This window comes from Rattus norvegicus, chromosome X (assembly GCF_021556685.1).
Source record: "Rattus norvegicus strain SHRSP/BbbUtx chromosome X, alternate assembly SHRSP_T2T, whole genome shotgun sequence".
Classification (NCBI taxonomy): Eukaryota; Metazoa; Chordata; class Mammalia; order Rodentia; family Muridae; genus Rattus; species Rattus norvegicus.
In genome coordinates, this window is record NC_141554.1 from 64,528,107 (window position 1) to 64,547,150 (window position 19,044).

The 19,044-nt window shown below is 40.4% G+C and overlaps 1 protein-coding gene across 3 annotated transcripts in view; it reads right to left on the reverse strand.

The window, feature by feature from the left end:
• Positions 1–14,783: 14,783 nt before the first annotated feature.
• The window catches only part of Mageb6b1 (MAGE family member B6B1), a 75,176-nt gene continuing 70,915 nt past the window's right edge, over positions 14,784–19,044 (reverse strand). The window contains exons 1-4 of one of the 3 annotated variants that reach the window (XM_087599427.1): positions 16,897–17,032; positions 16,649–16,721; positions 16,133–16,188; positions 14,784–16,032 (exon numbers count right to left, since the gene is read on the reverse strand). In XM_087599427.1, the coding sequence (XP_087455553.1) occupies positions 14,972–15,994 (1,023 nt within the window). In that variant the 5' untranslated portion in view covers positions 15,995–16,032; positions 16,133–16,188; positions 16,649–16,721; positions 16,897–17,032 and the 3' untranslated portion in view covers positions 14,784–14,971. Of the gene's footprint in view, positions 16,033–16,132; positions 16,189–16,648; positions 16,722–16,896; positions 17,033–19,044 lie in introns of those variants that run through there. The other 2 variants (XM_087599426.1, NM_001024880.1) reach the window with 2 other exon arrangements.

Sequence of the window (19,044 nt, forward strand, 5' to 3'; positions counted from 1 at the left end):
CAGATAGAGGCCTTATATCCAAAATATACAAAGAACTCAAGAAGTTAGACCGCAGGGAAACAAATAACCCTATTAAAAAATGGGGTTCAGAACTAAACAAAGAATTCACAGCTGAGGAATGCCGAATGGCTGAGAAACACCTAAAGAAATGTTCAACATCTTTAGTCATAAGGGAAATGCAAATCAAAACAACCCTGAGATTTCACCTCACACCAGTGAGAATAGCTAAGTTCAAAAACTCAGGGGACAACAGATGCTGGCGAGGATGTGGAGAAAGAGGAACACTCCTCCATTGTTGGTGGGATTGCAAACTGGTACAACCATTCTGGAAATCAGTCTGGAGCATCCTCAGAAAATTGGACATTGAACTGCCTGAAGATCCAGCTATACCTCTCTTGGGCATATACCCAAAAGATGCCCCAACATATAAAAAAGACACGTGCTCCACTATGTTCATTGCAGCCTTATTTATAATAGCCAGAAGCTGGAAAGAACCCAGATTCCCTTCAACAGAGGAATGGATACAGAAAATGTGGTACATCTACACAATGGAATATTACTCAGCTATCAAAAACAACAACTTTATGAAATTCGTAGGCAAATGGTTGGAACTGGAAAACATCATCCTGAGTGAGCTAACCCAATCACAGAAAGACATACATGGTATGCACTCATTGATAAATGGCTATTAGCCCAAATGCTTGAATTACCCTAGGTGCCTAGAACAAATGAAACTCAAGCCGGATGATCAAAATGTGAATGCTTCACTCCTTCTTTAAAAGGGGAACAAGAATACCCTTGGCAGGGAAGAGAGAGGCAAAGATTAAAACAGAGACTGAAGGAACACCCATTCAAAGCCTGCCCCACATATGGCCCATACATATACAGCCACCCAATTAGACAAGATGGATGAAGCAAAGAAGTGCAGACCGACAGGAGCCGGTTGAAGATCGCTCCTGAGAGACACAGCCAGAATACAGCAAATACAGAGGCGAATTCCAGCAGCAAACCACTGAACTGAGAATAGGACCCCCGTTGAAGGAATCAGAGAAAGAACTGGAAGAGCTTGAAGGGGCTAGAGACCCCATATGTACAACAATGCCAAGCAACCAGAGCTTCCAGGGACTAAGCCACTACCTAAAGACTATACATGGACTGACCCTGGACTCTGACCTCATAGGTAGCAATGCATATCCTAGTAAGAGCACCAGTGGAAGGGGAAGCCTTGGGTCCTGCTAAGACTGAACCCCCAGTGAACTAGACTGGTGGGGGGAGGGCGGCAATGGGGGGAGGGTTGGGAGGGGAACACCCATAAGGAAGGGGAGGGGGGAGGGGGATGTTTGCCCAGATACCGGGAAAGGGAATAACACTCGAAATGTATATAAGAAATACTCAAGTTAATAAAAAAAAAAAGTAAAAAAAAAAAAACAATCCATTTCTTCAAAGAGTTAGACAGAACAGTTTGCAAATCTGGAATAACAAAAAACCCAGGATAGCTAAAACTATCCTCAACAATAAAAGGACTTCAGGGGGACTCACTATCCCTGAACTCAAGCAGTATTACAGAGCAATAGTGATAAAAACTGCATGGTATTGGTACAGAGACAATCAGATAGACCAATGGAACAGAATTGAAGCCCCAGAAATGAACCCATGCACCTATGGGCACTTGATTATTGACAAAGGAGCCAAAACCATCAAATGGAAAAAAGATAGCACTTTCAGCAAATGGTGCTGGTTCAACTGGAGGTCAACATGTAGAAGAATGCAGATCGATCCATGCTTATCACCCTGTACAAAGCTTAAGTCAAAGTGGATCAAGGACCTCCACATCAAACCAGACACACTCAAACTAATAGAAGAAAAACTAGGTAAGCATCTGGAACACATGGGCACTGGAAAAAATTTCCTGAACAAAACACCAATGGCTTATGCTCTAAGATCAAGAATCGACAAATGGGATCTCATAAAACTGCAAAGCTTCTGTAAGGCAAAGGACACTGTGGTTAGGACAAAACGGCAACCAACAGATTGGGAAAAGATCTTTACCAATCCTACAACAGATAGAGGCCTTATATCCAAAATACACAAAGAACTCAAGAAGTTAGACCGCAGGGAGACAAATAACCCTTTTAAAAATGGGGTTCAGAACTAAACAAAGAATTCACAGCTCAGGAATGCGGAATGGCTGAGAAATACCTAAAGAAATGTTCGACATCTTTAGTCATAAGGGAAATGCAAATCAAAACAACCCTGAGATTTCACCTCACACCAGTGAGAATAGCTAAGATCAAAAACTCAGGGGACAGCAAATGCTGGTGAGGATGTGGAGAAAGAGGAACACTCCTCCATTGTAGTGGGATTGCAGACTGGTACAACCATTCTGGAAATCAGTCTGGAGGTTCCTCAGAAAATTGGACATTGAACTGCCTGAGGATCCAGCTATACCTCTCTTGGGCATATACCCAAATGATGCCCCAACATATATAAAAGACACATGCTCCACTATGTTCATTGCAGCCTTATTTATAATAGCCAAAAGCTGGAAAGAACCCAGATGCCCTTCAACATAGGTATGGATACAAAAAATGTGGTACATCTACACAGTGGAATATTACTCAGCTATCAAAAACAATGACTTTATGAAATTCGTAGGCAAATGGTTGGAACTGGAAAATATCATCCTGAGTGAGCTAACCCAATCACAGAAAAACACACATGGTATGCACTCATTGATAAGTGGCTATTAGTCCAAATGCTTGAATTACCCTAGATGCCTAGAGCAAATGAAACTCAAGACGGATGATCAAAATGTGAATGCTTCACTCCTTCTTTAAAAGGGGAACAAGAATGTCTTTGGCAGGGAAGAGAGAGGCCAAGATTAAAACAGAGACTGAAGGAACACCCATTCAGAGCCTGCCCCACATGTGGCCCATACATATACAGCCACCCAATTAGACAAGATGGATGAAGCAAAAAGTGCAGGCCGACAGGAGCCGGATGTAGATCGCTCCTGAGAAACTCAGCCAGAATGCAGCAAATACAGAGGCGAATGCCAGCAGCAAACCACTGAATTGAGAATAGGACCCCCGTTGAAGGAATCAGAGAAAGAACTGGAAATCTTGAAGGGGCTCGAGACCCCATATGAACAACAATGCCCAGCAACCAGAGTTTCCAGGGACTAAGCCACTACCTAAAGGCTATACATGGACTGACCCTGGACTCTGACCTCATAGGTAGCATTGAATATCCTAGTAAGAGCACCAGTAGAAGGGGAAGCCCTTGGTCCTGCTAAGACTGAACCCCCAGTGAACGTGATTGTTGTGTGGAGGGCGGCAATGGGGGGAGGATGGGGAGGGGAACACCCATGAAGAAGGGAAGGGGGGTTAGGGGGATGTTGGGCCGTAAACCGGGAAAGGGAATAACACTCAAAATGTAAATAAGAAATACTCAAGTTAATAAAAAAAAAAGAAGAAGAAGAAGAAACAGGCAAAAAAAGAAGCATGAGAATATATAATTTGTATAAACATTCTAAATAAAACCCATTACTTTGCATTCTATTTTTGGAGGACAGATAAAAAATTAAATATACCAGAAAATGCTACACAATATGTAAATTACCTGCACCATAGCCCTGGTTTTAATTTTTTCAATTTTTATTATTCTATTTATTTACATTCCCTTCATTTCACCCCTTCTTATTCCTACTCCCCCCAGTTTTTCATCCCATTCCTCACTCCCACTTGCCTCTGAGAAGGTGCACCACCGCTTTGAGACCCCTTTGCTGGGGTCTCAATTCTCTTGAAGATTAGGCACATCGTCCCCCACTAAGGTCTGACCAGGCAGACCGGAACTATATTTGTGCCAGGGCCTCAGATTGGCCTGTGTATGCTCCTGGTTGGTGGCTCAGTCTCTGGGAGCTCTCTGGGTCTGGGTTAGCTGAGACTGCAGGTCTTCCTATGGGGCCACCCTCCTCCTCAGCTTCGTCTAGCCTTTTCCTATTTCAACAGCAGAGATCCCTGACCTCAGTACATTGGTTGGGTGTAATTATCTGTTTTTATCTTAGTCAGCTGCATGTTGGGCCTCTTGAAGGACAGCCATGATAGGCTCCTGACTATAAGCACACCATAGCATCAGTAATACTGTCAGGTCTTGGAGCCTCCCCTTGAGATGGATTCCAAGTTGGCCTAGCCACTGGAACTCATTTCCCTCAGTCTCTTCTCCAGTTTTTAGACAGGAACAATTCTGGGTCAGAGTTTTTGACCCTCCACTTGATGCCCTGTCTTGCTACTGGAGATGGACTCTAAAAGTTCCTTCTCCCTACTGTTCGGCATTTCATTTAAGGGTCTTTGAGTCCTGAGAATCTCTCAGATACAAGGTCTCTGGTATTTTCTAGAGTTCTAGAGGTTGCCCCCATCCCCATCCCCTGAGGTTGCATATTTCCTGTTGACACTCAGGGCTTCTCTACTGCCCCTGGTACTTGATCATGTTCCCCTTTCCTCTCATCCCTTCCCACTCCCACTCAGGTCCCTCCCTCCCTCTGCCTCCTGTGATTTCTTTCTTCTCCCTCCAAACTGACATTGAAGCATCCTCATTGTGCTCTATGGCTTGTTAATCTTGAATTCTCTGGAATGATCACCATCCCTGATCTCAAACTGTACTACAGAGCAATAATAATAAAAACTGTATGGTATTGGTACCCAGATAGACAGGTTGATCAGTGAAAAAGAATTAAAGACCCAGAGCAATAATAATAAAAACTGTATGGTATTGGTACCCAGATAGACAGGTTGATCAGTGAAAAAGAATTAAAGACCCAAAAATAAAACAACACATTTAGAGATACTTGATCTTTGACAAAGAAGCCAAAAATTTACAATGGAAAAAAGAAAACATCTTCAATAAATGGTGCTGGTCTGTACGTAGAAAAAAATGAAAATAGATTTATTATTTGTCACCTTGCACAAAGCTCAAGTACAAGTAAACCATGGACCTCGACATAAAACTAGACACACTGAATCTAGCATAAGAGAAATGGGAAAGAGCCTCGAACTCATTGGCATGGGGGAAATTTCCTAAACAGAACTCTAATGACTCAGGCTCTAGGATTAAGAATTGATAAATGGGACCTCATGAAGCTGAACAGCTTCTGTAAGGCAATAAGACATATCAGGATATAGTCAAAAGGACAAATTGGCAACCTACATATTAGGAAAAGTATTCACTAACCCCACATCCATTAGAAGGCTAATATCCAAAATATATAAAGAACTCAAGAAGTTAACCATGAAAAACCCAAGCAAACTAATTGAAAAAAAGGGGGGGTATAGAACTAAAGAGAGAATTTATAACAGGGGAATCTCAATGGCCAAAAAGTATTTAAAGAAATGCTCAACATCCTTAGTCATCAGGGAAATGCAAATCAAAACAACCCTGAGATTCAGTCTCACACCAGTCAGAATGGCTAAGATCAAAACTCAGGTGACAACAGATGCTGGTGAGGATGTGGAAAGAGGAACACTCCTCCATTGCTGGTGGGATTGCAAGCCGGTACAACCACTCTAGAAATACTCAAGTTAATAAAGATGGAAAAATATATATTAACTATTAAAAAAAAAGAAATCACTCTGGAGGTTCCTCAGAAAATTGGAAATATATTTACCTGAAGAGTCATCCATTTCACTCTTGGGCATATACCAAAAAATGCCCCACCATGCCACAGGGGCATACAGGCCTTATTGGTGATAGCCAGAAGCTGGAAACAACCTACATGGCCCACAATGGAAGAATGGATACAGAAAATGAGGTTCATTTACACAATGGAATACTATCCAGCTGTTAAGAATGAGGACATCATGAGTTTTGGAGGATGAATGGAAATGGAAAATATCCCAACTGACCCAAAAAGAATATGCATGCTATGTACTCACTATTAAGTACATAATAGCCAAAAATATAACGAAGAAACAGGATACATTTCACAGAACTCAAGATGGTAAACATTTACGTGCTTCTCAGCTATTCAAGATTCTTCATTTGTGAATTTTCTGTTTTGCTCTGTACCCTATTTTTAAATTGGGTTATTTATTTATTTATTTTTTTGGAGGTTAACTTCTTGAGTTCTGCATATATTTTGGATAATAGCCATGTGTCAGATGTAGGGTTAGTGAATTTTTTCCCCAGTCTGTACATTGCTGTAGTTTTCCATCCTTTTTGATGTTATTGAATTCTAGCCTTCATCTCTAGTAATCTGATAAAAATGTATGGGATTACTTTAATCTTCTTGTATTTGTTAAGGCTTGCTTTATGTCCTATTATATGGTCAGTTTTGGAGAAGGTTCCATGAGTTGCTGAGAAGTTATATTATCTTGTTTTGACATGAAATGTTCTGTATAAATATATCTGTTAAATCCATTTGGTTCATAATAACCTCTATTAGTTTCACTGTCTTTATTAAGTTTCTGTTTCAATAACCTGTTCATTGGTGAGAGTGGAGTGTTGAAATCTCCCACTATTATTGTCTGTAAGGTTCAATTTGTGTTTTGAGCTTTAGTATCTTCTCTTTTACGAATGTGTGTGCCCTTGCATTTGGGGCATAGATGTTCAGAATTGAGATCCTCTTGGTAGGATTTTCCTTTGATGAATATGAAGTGCCCTCATCTCGTTTGATAACTTTTGGTTGAAAGTCTATTTTATTGGATTTTAGAATGGCAACTCCAGCTTGTTTCTTGGAATTATTTACTTGGAAAATTTTTCTAGCCTTTTACTCTAAGGAAGTGTCACTGAGGTTTGTTTCTTGTATGCAACAAAATGCTGGATCCTGTTTAGGTATCCAGTCTGTTAACCTGTGTCTTTTTTTCCCGGGGGGGGTGTCCATTTATTTTGAGAGATATAAGAATAAGGCAGATTATTGTTAGCTCCAGTTATTTGTTACTGGAAGTAGTATTATGTATGTATGATTCTCTTCTTTTGGGTTGGTTGTGAAATATTAAATTTCTTATACTTTATTTGATGTCGTTACCCTCCTTGTGTTGGATATTTTGTTCTGTATTCTTTGTAGGACTGTTTTAGTAGAAAGACATTGTTTAAATTTGATTTTGTCATGGAATATCTTGTTTTCTCCATCTGTAGTGATTGAGAGTCTTGCTGGGTATAGTAGCCTGAGCTGAGATTTGTGTTCTCTTAGGGTTTGGATGATATCTGTCCAGGACCTTCTAGCTTTTAGAGTCTCTGGAGAATTCCGGTATGATTCTGATAGGTCTGCCTTCATATGTTACTTGGCCTTTTATAGTTACAGCTTTTAATATTTTTTCTTTGTTATATTCATTTAGTGTTTTAATTATTAGGTGATGAGAAGATTTTCTTTTCTGGCCCAATCTCTTTGATGTTCTATAGGCTTTTTGTATATTTATGGCCATCTCTTTCCTTATGTTAGGGAAGTTTTCTTTTATGATTTTTCTGATTTATGATTTTGTTTGAACTGGGAATCTTTATTCTCCTCCATTCCTATTATTCTTAGGTTTGACCTTTTCATTGTGTCTGGAATTTCCTGGATATTTTGGATTAGGAGCTTTTTACACTTTGCATTTTCTTTGACCAATGTATCATTATTTTCTACGGTATTTTCTAAGCCTAAGATTCTTTTATCTCTTGTATTCTGTTGCTGATGCTTTCATCTGTAGCTCCTGATCTCTTTCCTAAGTTGTTCATCTCCAGTGTTGCCTCCCTTTGTGTTTTATTTATTATTTCTATTTCCATTTTTAGTTCTTGGACCATTTTGTTCAATTTTCTCATCTGCTTTATTGTATTTTCCTGTATGTCTTCAAGGAATTTGTTTCCTCTTTATGGGCTTCTGTTTACCTGTGTTCTTTTGTATTTCTTTAAGGGAGTTATTTATGTTTTCTTTAAGGTCCTCTATCACCCTCATGGGATGTGATTTTAGGTTGGAATATTGCTTTTTCAGGTGTGTTAGGGTATCCATGGCTTGCTGTGGTGGGAGAACTGGGTTCTCATGGTACCAGATTGCATTGGTTTCTGTTGCTTATGAACCTGAGCTTTCCTGTGGCTGCCTAGTTATCTTGGTTGTTAACTGGCCTGGGTGTCTCTAACTAGAGCAGGCCTCCTTGGAAGCAGGTAGAACTAGTTTCCTTGGAGGCAGTCAATGCTGTCTCTGATAAGTGCGGGCCTCTTGTGTCTCTGGTTAGAGCAGGCCTCCTGGGTCCCTGGTTACTTTGGGCCTCCTGGGAGGCAAACAGGCTGTGAGGTGTGGGACGATATTGGGCCTTCTGATCTGTTCTGGGTGAAGAAGCAGACCAGGAGGAAGGTGGAGCTGGGCAGAGCTGATGGACCACATGTCAACAAGGCTCTGTGTCTTTGATTACTGTGGACCTCTTAGGAGGCAGGCAGGTTGTGGCATGTGGGTAGTTATCTGGCCGCTGCTCTGGCATGTATCTTTGATTAATGGGGACCTACTGGGAGGCAGGCAGGCTCTGGGGAGGTAGATCCTTAGTCTTCTGGTCCCTGTGGTAGTCCCATCTTGTGTGGTTATTTGGGTGAGATTCTCACCTGTGTCTTTGATTTCTGTGGAACCCCTGGGATGCACACAGGCTTGGCTGCTGATCTGGCCCAGGTAGGAAGTGGGCTGAAAGAAATTTGGGGTTCCTGAGATGGGGACAGGGGAGGTGCTTCCTGTATCAGCTGGGCCCAGTGGCTGCCTCAGCTGCTTTGGGTATTCAAATTAATAAATAAGTGGATATTAGCTGAAAAACTCGTATTACCCAAAATACAATCCACAGAACACATGAGGCTCAAGAAGGATGACCAAAGTGTAGATGCTTCAGTCCTTCTTAAAAGGAGGAATAAAAATATTCATAGGAGGGAATACAGACACAAAGTTTGGAGCAGAGACTTGAGGAATAGCCATTCAGAGTCTGCCCCACCTGGGGATCCAGTCCATATACATACAACCACCAAACTCAGGCAGTATTACTGAGGTCAAAAATTCATGGTGACAGGAGCCTGATATAGCTGTCTCCTGAGAGCCTCAGCCAGAGTAAGAAAAACACAGAGGCGAATGCTAGCAGCAAACCATTGAACTGAGAACAGGGTCCCCATTGGAGAAGTTAGAGAAATGATTGAAGAAGCTGAAGGGGTTTGCAACCCCATAAGAGCAACAATACCAACCAATCAGGGACTAAATCACCAACTAAAGAGTACACATGGAGACTCATGGCTCCAGCTGCATATGTAGCAGAGAATGGCCTTGTTGGGCACCAACGGGAGAAGAAGCCCTTGGCCCTGCCAAAGTTGGACCCCCCAGTGCAGGGGAATGTCAGGGCAGGGAGGCAGGAAGGGAGTGTTGGGTGGGGCAACACCCTCGTACAAGAAGGAGGAAGGGGGTATGGAACAGGGGGTTTATGGATGGGAAGCCTGGAAAGGGGATAACATTTGAAATGTAAATAAAAAAGATCCAATTAAAAATTTAACTTTTTTTTCCAGAGCTGAGGACCGAACCCAGGGCCTTGCGCTTGCTAGGCAAGCGCTCTACCACTGAGCTAAATCCCCAACCCCTTAAAATTTTAATAAAAAAAATCATAAAGGGAGATTACAAAAAGTACAAATCAAGTTGTTGTCCTTCAGATTCATTTTCTTAGGAGCCTGCTACATCTAGGTCCATGCTTCGTAAAAGTGAACAGGATTCAAAAACTGATATTGTTTGCACTGTGGCTCTTCAGACCACTATAACAAAACTTTCCTCTGAGACTTCCCTAAGTGTGTAGTCCTTACACTACTGTCCCTTTACCTTTAGGATGACTCTTCACTGCATGTTCCTTTGGAGATTTCCCTCTGTTTTCCAGTGGATTAAACAACCCTTGCCATATATCTCTGATTAGGAACAACCCAGCTCTGTGGACCTCATCTTTGTATTCTAGTTTACACCACATATTATGCATCCTCTGTCTTTTCATGCTGCACTCAACAGTTTTTTCTTTTCTATTATCTGTTTGTTAAACATACTTTTCACTAGATTTATTTTAAAAATTATGGAGTGATTTAATGAAACTTTTTTTAAATTTTCACTGTGTTTTAAGTGCAAAAATAAGAATTTAAATGATCTGAAATAAATTTGGAAGCTTGGGTTCTATTTTCAATCTGCCATAGGAAATGCTTAAAGGGCTTTGGGAGTAATTGGATTTTAATGATATGATAATATTTAACCTCCATATTAGGATTAATGTACATTTAATAAATAGATTATACTTCCTTCTTCTTTCCTTTCTCTTCTCTGTGCCTCTCCAAAATCTCCTTTTCCTCCCCCTTTCCTTCCTTCTACTTCACCCTCTACACCATCTTATTCAAGAACAGGGTAGCTTCCATTCCACAGGAATTGAATCTATAGTCCCCCGGATCTTTTACTTCTGAGGCTTCCAAACTGTAAAAAGTAAATGTGTTTTAAGATGTGCCTGCAACTCTGTGAGTGACATGTTATGAGAATGTCAGCATAAACTTACAGGATTTTGTCTCTCAACTCTCCGGCACTGCATCTGAGGGCATGCCATTTCTTATTTGAAGCTACGGTTAGATAGTTTTTGGTACTAATTATGATGTAGAAAACCTTAGGGAACAATATGAAGTTCAGAAAGGCACACGCTTATAAGTTAATCTTAGGGACTTTATGGTCAGGGAACAAGAACAATGGCAGCACAGGCTGACAGGACTGTCACTGAGGCTGGCCAGGGGAGATTGATTTCTTATACACGTTTTTGTCCTCAGCTTCCTGATATAATTTATTAAGGATTGTTAATGAGTAGATACACATTCTGAGGATGTAAAATAGAAACGACTGATTTTTTATTAGTTTTATTTTTTAAAGTCCAGCTATTGCCCCCTTCCTGGTCCCCCTTCCCACAATTCCTTATCCTATTTCTCCTACCCCCTTTTCCAAGAGGATGCCCCACCCACCTATGACTGATTTTTATATGAAAGTTTAGATTTCTGATCCTTTTAAGATTGTTACAAGATTACTTTTAAAGATAGATAATAAAAAATTACTCCTTTCTTTGTAAATGCAAACTGGTGCCTGAGAAAACTACCTTGCTTATACTTTGTTAATCTATAACAAGTTGCTTAGTTATGAATATATGTGACTTTTGGGAATAATTTATTTTCTTTACCTACACTACATATATAATGTTATTTCTTATAAAGGTATTAGGGAATATGTTTTTACATAGTCATTAACTAGAGAAAAACTAAAATGTAATCACATTATAATTTTATTCAGCTTGATTTTCCTGAGATATATAAGCTATGGAAGAAAAAGTAAAGTGTAGGGTTAGAACATGGTTCCCTCCATAAACTATGTGTATGTATGTATATATGTAAAGTATGTGTGTTAGTATGTTGGTACTTTGTTCCTTCCACCTTCCAAGTATGTGTGTATACGTGTATGTGTACATATGTATATGCGCAAAATGATTGGAGCCTGCTTGCTGGAGATTTGTTCCATTCATTCTATGCGTGAATGTGTATGTGTTTGTACATATGTATGTATGTATGTATGTATGTATGTATGCATGCATGCATGTATTTTTATGTATGAAGTTATTAGACTCTGCTTTTTGTTTCACCCACTAAGTGTGTGTGTTTGAGTGTGTGTGTATGTGTGTGTGTGAGAGAGAGAGAGAGAAAGAGAGAATGTGAATTTTCTCTCTTTCCTTCTCTTTCTCACCAGCCCCAAGGAGTTAAAAGGGTATGTATTTATTTATTTAATTTTTTTGCTGGCAACAGGGAGTGTGAGCCCCAGTAAATTAAGCTTTGTTCCCTCAGAGAAAAGTCTGCTGAGTAATTCTTCTAAATCCTTGCTTCCGTTGGCAACAGCCCCTGTCAGTATCTGGAATGAACTTCATCAGCATCTGTAAGCACTGACCCCCATCAGCTGCCTGCCTTGGTTTACACACCCCATGGATGCCAAAGTTGGTAATTGACAGAGGCTACATCAAAGAGGTTCCACATCTTACTCCTCTCTCTCTCTCCTCTTTCTTGCTGAAGAATGGAGAGCCTAGCTACAGGGTTTCACTCTGAACTTATCTCATCCCTCAAAGTGTTTAAGAAAAGGCTACCTTGTCCACCACACAGGCTCTGATTCTCTTTAGAAACCTCACCATGCAGGGGACCTGAATTCTTCTGAAAGACTATGCCATGTTGTTGCTTTTCTATCTGTATGACCATGAATTAATAATGATTCTTATATACCCCAGTAAGCTTTCTCAGTGTCTTCTTGAGCCACCCTGCCCCATCCAAAACCTAAGAGCAGTTGGATGATTGGTTTGTTTGGTTTTGGTCTTTTGTTTTTGCATTTCAGAGAAATGCACTTTTGTGGTGCTCTATTTCTTATGTAGATAATGGGAATAGCTTTAGATGTCAACAACAGTGGAGAAGCAGCCTGACACAAGCATTCTAGCTAGCTACCAAAATATAATAGATTGGCAGTAGCATCAGGATTGCTACTCCCATTTATATCTACCTCAAAACTGAAGAAGGGCAGCACTATGAACTCTAGAGGGTGTTGGAGCCAGAAATCTAGCATTACCTTGGTATGTACAAGGCTTTCATGTCTGTGATCACAAGTTCTACATGTGCAAAGTAAAGCTGATAATGTCTATTTTATATGATGTAGATACCCAAAAGATGAACATCAACTGACGCACCATAGAGAGAAAGTTGATTTTAAACAAATGGCAGTTTTTAGTAGTGATAATATAACTGAAGATAGTTCAGGGTTTTTATCCACAGATTTGTATTTACAGATATATTTGAGAATGGGCAAGTCTAAAAATTTGGACATTGCAAAGAACCACAAAATGAACAAAAGTAAATAGTGTTTCCCAGATAGGTAATGATATTTAGTTTGGAGATTTATTTTCTTCAACTTTAAATAACTTATAACTTGTGTTTTGAATCAGTGGCCACCATCCTCCTGCATAACTGTTGGTATTGAGATGACTCTGTTAGGGAATGATTAAATGGTTCAACAGCATGAAAACCATTTGGCTCTAAGTATGCTGACCACAGTTTAATCACTGAAACCCACAAATAAAAATGACTCTTAATAAGTTGTTCTCTTACATTCATATACAGACCATGATGTGTGTGTGTGTGTGTGTGTGTGTGTGTGTGTGTGTGTGTGTGTGCTTATGATGTTTGTATGTAGCGTGCAAACCCACAAAAATACACATGGCTTTCATTATTTATTTTTTAAGTTTCCTGGTTCTTTCAAAATACACACACACACACACACACATACACACACACACACACACACACACACCTGTGTGTATATGATTACCAATTTTTAAAAAATGGAGGGAAAAATTTTAAGGCAGGAATGAAAAGGAGGGGGCACAGCAAGGAAAGGGAAAGGGAGAAATGGACTAATTATATCATAATAAAAGGTTATTTCTATAGAAAAGTATACTTTATTTGGGGGGTATCTTATTTATTTCTCCTCCAAGTGCCAGCAGCTAGACTTCTACTATGTTTCAGAGATCAACAATATTAATTTAAAGACCTTTCCATTGCAATTAAGCTTTGGAATTGCTTTCATCACAACCAATTTGAGATGAGTCCTTGAAGTTTAACAAAAAAATATTTTAAGAAACTGTGTTCAAATATACATAGCTATACCAGCACTAAGTAACAGATTGTAAGAGAAACACTAAGTAAGTAATTGTTACAGACAGTTGTATTCCTAGAACCAATTTTCAAGGGATATTCATTCATTTGTCTCAGAAAATCCATGTACTTCATGTGTGGCTGGTGCAGGGTATTCACCTGCATTGGGATAAACACATGGACTCTGACCATTTCTATCCCTGGCAAGATTACCTCCCAGTACACTCAGATCCTAAGGAACATTTATGATGTATTTCCTGTTCTAGCTTAAACTTTAAGCTCTGCGATGCACTAAGTCCTATTTGCTCATCAACGTACATTACTCCATCGAGCACATCTTGTGAGTATCTGACCTTGCTCATCACTCCCACAGCCTCATGCAACCCACCATGCAGTGTCACATAAATTACATGCCATTGACAGAACTGAAATCCTCCAGTGCTCTAAATGGCCTCAATGAGATGATGTATTGAATTAGAAATCTGCTCTTCCCAATACTTTCTCTTGCATGCCCTTCTTAGAGACTTTTCTATCCTCTTTCTTATGTGTAGGTGCTGCTAAATTCTAAATCCCTGTGGGCAGCAGGTGGATCTTTGTTGCCATTCACAATAATATCTGTGGGGAGGAGCTATCAAGGGGCTGATCTCCAAAGAATGTTTGGGGGAAATAACAAAATGACAAGAAACCTGGATATGGGGCTTAATTTATCAGTTGCGGGTGGATCTTTTCTGTCATTGACCACAGCATTGGTGGGGAGGAGCTGATGATCAAAGAGCTGATGCCCAATGAATGTCTGAAGAAAATAATGAAATCACACAGAGACTGGATATATGAGGCAAAATTTATCAGTTTATTTTCTTATGGAACTCAGTAAGGTAATGAAACAAAGTATATTTCTATTAAAATGATGAACAAAAGACAAAACCAATAGTGACAAGGATGAACTGACCACTTCACTTTGTTTTACTGATTGTAGCACATCAATCCTGTGAAACCTTTTCCCATGACTTGTTTTAATACTTACTGAGAAGAAATTTATGAAGGTTTTCCCATAGCTTTAAAATCCCAAATAACTTTCTCCTGACGAAGAGCAAAAAACATGGCAGGCATTAGATTAAGCAGCATATTTTAATCAAATTAATCTTCAGTTACAGGAATAGTAACAAGGTAGCAAGGATGTGTATACTTTCCCCATGCATAAAAAAGTTCTCCGTGTGTTCCTGCCTACTCACAGACACCCCACTACTCAGAAAACTGGCTGTTCTTGAGCACAGTGACAGTTATCACCAAGGGATAGCTAAATGTGGGAGGAGCTGCTGGGTTGGGCATGGGAGGGAATCCTGGCAGCATGGAAACCAACAGCCTCATCTCTCCTGGCTGCACTCTCATCCTGGTTACTGAGAGCCTCCTCATACTGTCTAGGATAATAAGTAGGAATTGCATTCTTAATCTTAGTTAAAATTTCCATGACTTTCCTGGAAGTGTGTTCCTCATGGGCTCTGGGACCCCAGAGGAACTCATAGGTTGGGGGATCACTGCCAGGAACCTGGCGGTACTCCACATAATTTTGGTCAACTAGCTCTTTGGTGATGAAATTCCGGGGCTCCCCAAAGATTAAGTGCCTCCTCCCAGGATATATGCCCTGCATGTGGAGAAACTGCCAGACCTCTTCCTCAGTGGCGTGGTTGTCCTTCATGAAGATCATACCCAGGAGGGTAAGGATGAGACCGGTCTTGGGCAATTCTCTCTTGCCACCCACATTTGCCCCAGGGCGGATGGGTAACTTGCTAACAAGGGCATAGGAGCAAGTGGTAGGGTTGTCAACCTTCAACTCCAGACCATAGACCAGTTCCAGCTGATAGGTGGCTTTCTCCAGGATCCGGGGGAAGTGACCCTTGTACTTCCTGCTGATCAGCTTCAGCATCTCTGCCTGCACAGGTTGCTCATCCTTCTGGTACTTCTCCAGCAGATAGTGAAGTAGCTTGGTGGCCTTTCTGGTCAGAGGATCTCTGCGTGCAGACTGGATGGCATCTGCTATAGTGGAGACATTTGTACGCCTCTCATCCACATCTGCAAAGGAACCCTCAGCACCAACCTCACGGGCAGGATGGGATACATTTAACTCAGGAGCGCTATGGGATGCAGCCTCCTGAGCAGTGCCTGTATTAGGGGAGCTGGGGGCATCTCCCTGGACAAGAGCAGGAGATGCTGCTTTCTCCTCCTCCACAGTGGGCTGAGCACCCTGGAGATTAGCCCTCTCTCCCCGCATCTGCTGCCTTTTGGCCCGGGAGCGGCTCTTGCTTTTGTTGCCTCTAGGCATGGTGTTCTGGATTAGTAGACAGGAGTCCTACAAAGGATCTGGGGGGAGAGATTGACACTATGTAACTGTCATTAGGTAGAGAGCAACTTCCCTTTAAGCAGCCCACCCCACCCGGTCCCTCCCGCTTTTCTCGGGCACCTTTCTGGATTCCAACAGTGTTCCTGTTCTGCTGTTCAGTCTACTTTCTGAGAAATCTGTGGAGAGAATCAGAACTTTTTAGGCCATTTCCTGGCAACCCAAGTAATATCTGGCTAGGGTGAAAGGAGGGCTTGTACTAGGGCCCCATTTTCTTCCCCATGAACACTTATGTTCATTTTTAGTTTTTAACTAAGTGCTCATTCCCATCTCCTTCTGCTGATGTGAAGTAAGCACTACAGTCTTCACTAGTAAGGAAAAACTAGAAGAAAATTGAGTCAAGCTTTACCATTGAACCATTGATGTCTTATACCATTTAGTGGACACCAAATATACCTATGCTGTTGTGATGTCCCCCCGCCCCCGTTTCTTCCAAAAATAGTTTCCATTAATTTCCCACCACCTCTTTTTCAAAGACAAAGCAAGCATTGTATCTGAGCCCATAGGCCTGCCTGACCTTTGACGTAAACTGTGGAGCATTGGGAGATAATTCCATTCCATGTATTTAGCCACACATACCCTGAAGTCTTGAATTTTCATAATTTTCCTCCTCTTAAACTTATAGTCTCCAACTTTCCCTTTCCGTGGACCACTGAAAACCGAAGAACATTAATGACAATTGGGCCTAACTGCCGTATCCAGGAATTCTGAGCAACAGGGCAACAGACAGGCCGTTGCTGGGGCGGGGGTGGGGGGTTTTGAATTTAGGAAACTATAATGGGACGTCATGGTTTTAACTCAAGTGATCATCCAGGAAAGATTCTTACCAGAGTAAAAGCCATACTTCTTGGCTCAAGGCCCAATCTTATGGACTGAGCTGTCCTCAGAGCGGAAGTTAAGATTCAGGCTAGGCACCTGACCCCCCTTCCCCCAAGAAGTGCCTCCAGAGCTCCAGTCACCTATATTGAACCCTACTGGGGGGGGGTGGACCAATCCATTCTTTTCTAGGAGGGGGAATTTCCAGAGAACACACCTTGAGTAGAACTTGGATTTCACTTTTTTCTTTTTTTTTCTTTTTTTTTTTTTTTTTCGGAGCTGGGGACCGAACCCAGGGATTTCACTTTTTTAATGTGGGCTAATGGGACTCATTTGAAAGATGGAATTCTTATCAGTCATGAAGTAGATTGATTCTTAGTCCAGCACAGATGCTCAAGACTCCAGTACAAAATAAAAGTAACAGCTCAATCTATTTGTTTTTGAACCTGGTACGTGACTGAATTGTTCTCTCCTATTTGCCTCACTTCCTCTCCTTTTCTCTCATTTCTCTTTTTCTTACTTTTTTTTATATCTTTCATCCTCTTCTTTATTATATAGTCTAATGACAGTTTCTTCTTATGTAACTTGGGTCTCAGAGTTGCTAAAAAAAAAGGTTACTATCCTCTTACCTCTGTCCCCAGTACAAGTATTATTTCTATATATATCAACATCCCTGGCATCTCTCATTTTTCCAAATTGTGTCATTTTATTTGGAGTTTGAAACCAACTATTTCTGTATAGTATAGGCTGCCTTAAAAACTCCTGCCTAAAGTATACTTAAAATGACAAGTCACCTGCCTTTGTATGTCCTGTGATAGGATGAGAGGTATAAATCACCACACTTGGGTCTCATTAACTTTTTGATATTTACTGCAGTAGCTGGAATTTTATATTTCTGCTAAAGGTAGATGAGTATATTTTTCCTAATATTCTCACCACAATTACTTTCTTTATCTTTTTAAATCCATGACATAGCAATGCATCATTTATTTTATTGAAAATAATGTCTTTTGTATTTGCTATTCTCACTAAAATGAGAGGAAGTCACAATGCCATAATGATTTGTTTCCCTAATGGATAAAGTTGTTGGTTTTCATCCATTCATTGGCTGTATGTACTTACTTTGAAATGATGATTCCCTTTATTTGCCAGTTTATTAAATACATATATTTTGCTGTATATTTTTCAATTCTTTCTATATTATCTGTATTACATTTTTGGGTTATCACTAATTGGAGAAGATTCTATGTACTTTTCTATCTGGAAGTGTGTTCTTTTGCTATGCAGCACTTTCACTATTTATGATTTCCTTGGGGCAGATTGTGAGAATATGACCAAAGCTTTTGAGTCCAAATATTTAGAAATTTATTAACTGTGTATATACACTGAGTTCTTTCCCATAAATTTCCCTCTAGAAGTTTCAAGATTTCATTCACACTCATTTCTTTGTTCTATTTCCACAGAGTAGGAATGGAGAAGAAGCTTTAGTCTTTTATCTTTTATTCTTTTTTCTATATCAATACCCATAATTTCTAGTACTATTTTTAAAATAGTTTACATAATTTTAGTACCTTTGTTTTTAGCATAAGCTTGAAAATCAAATGTTGCATAGATTGTTTATTTAGAGGATATGGAGAAATAGGAACACTCCTCCATTGTTGGTGGGATTGCAAGCTGGTACAACCATTCTGGAAATCAGTCTGGAGGTTCCTCAGAAAATTAGACATAGTACTACTTGAGGGCCCAGCTATACCACTCCTGGGCAGCTATTAAAAAGTGAATTCATGAAATTCTTAGACAAATGGATGGATCTAGAAAACATCATCCTGAGTGAGGTAATCCAATCACGAAAGAACACACATGGTATGTACTCACTGATAAGTGGATATTAGCCCAAAAGCTTGGAATACCAAGATACAATTCACAGACCACATGAAGCTCAAGAAGAAGAAAGACTAAAGTGTGGATGATCCAGTCCTTCTTAGATGGGAGAACAAAAATTCTCACAGGAGGAAATACTGAGACAAAGTCTAGAGCAGAGACTGAAGGAAAGGCCATCCAGAGACTGCTCCACCTAGGGATCCATCCCATATACAGCCGCCAAATTCAGACACTATTGCAGATGCCAAGAAGTGCATGCTGACAGGAGCCTGACATAG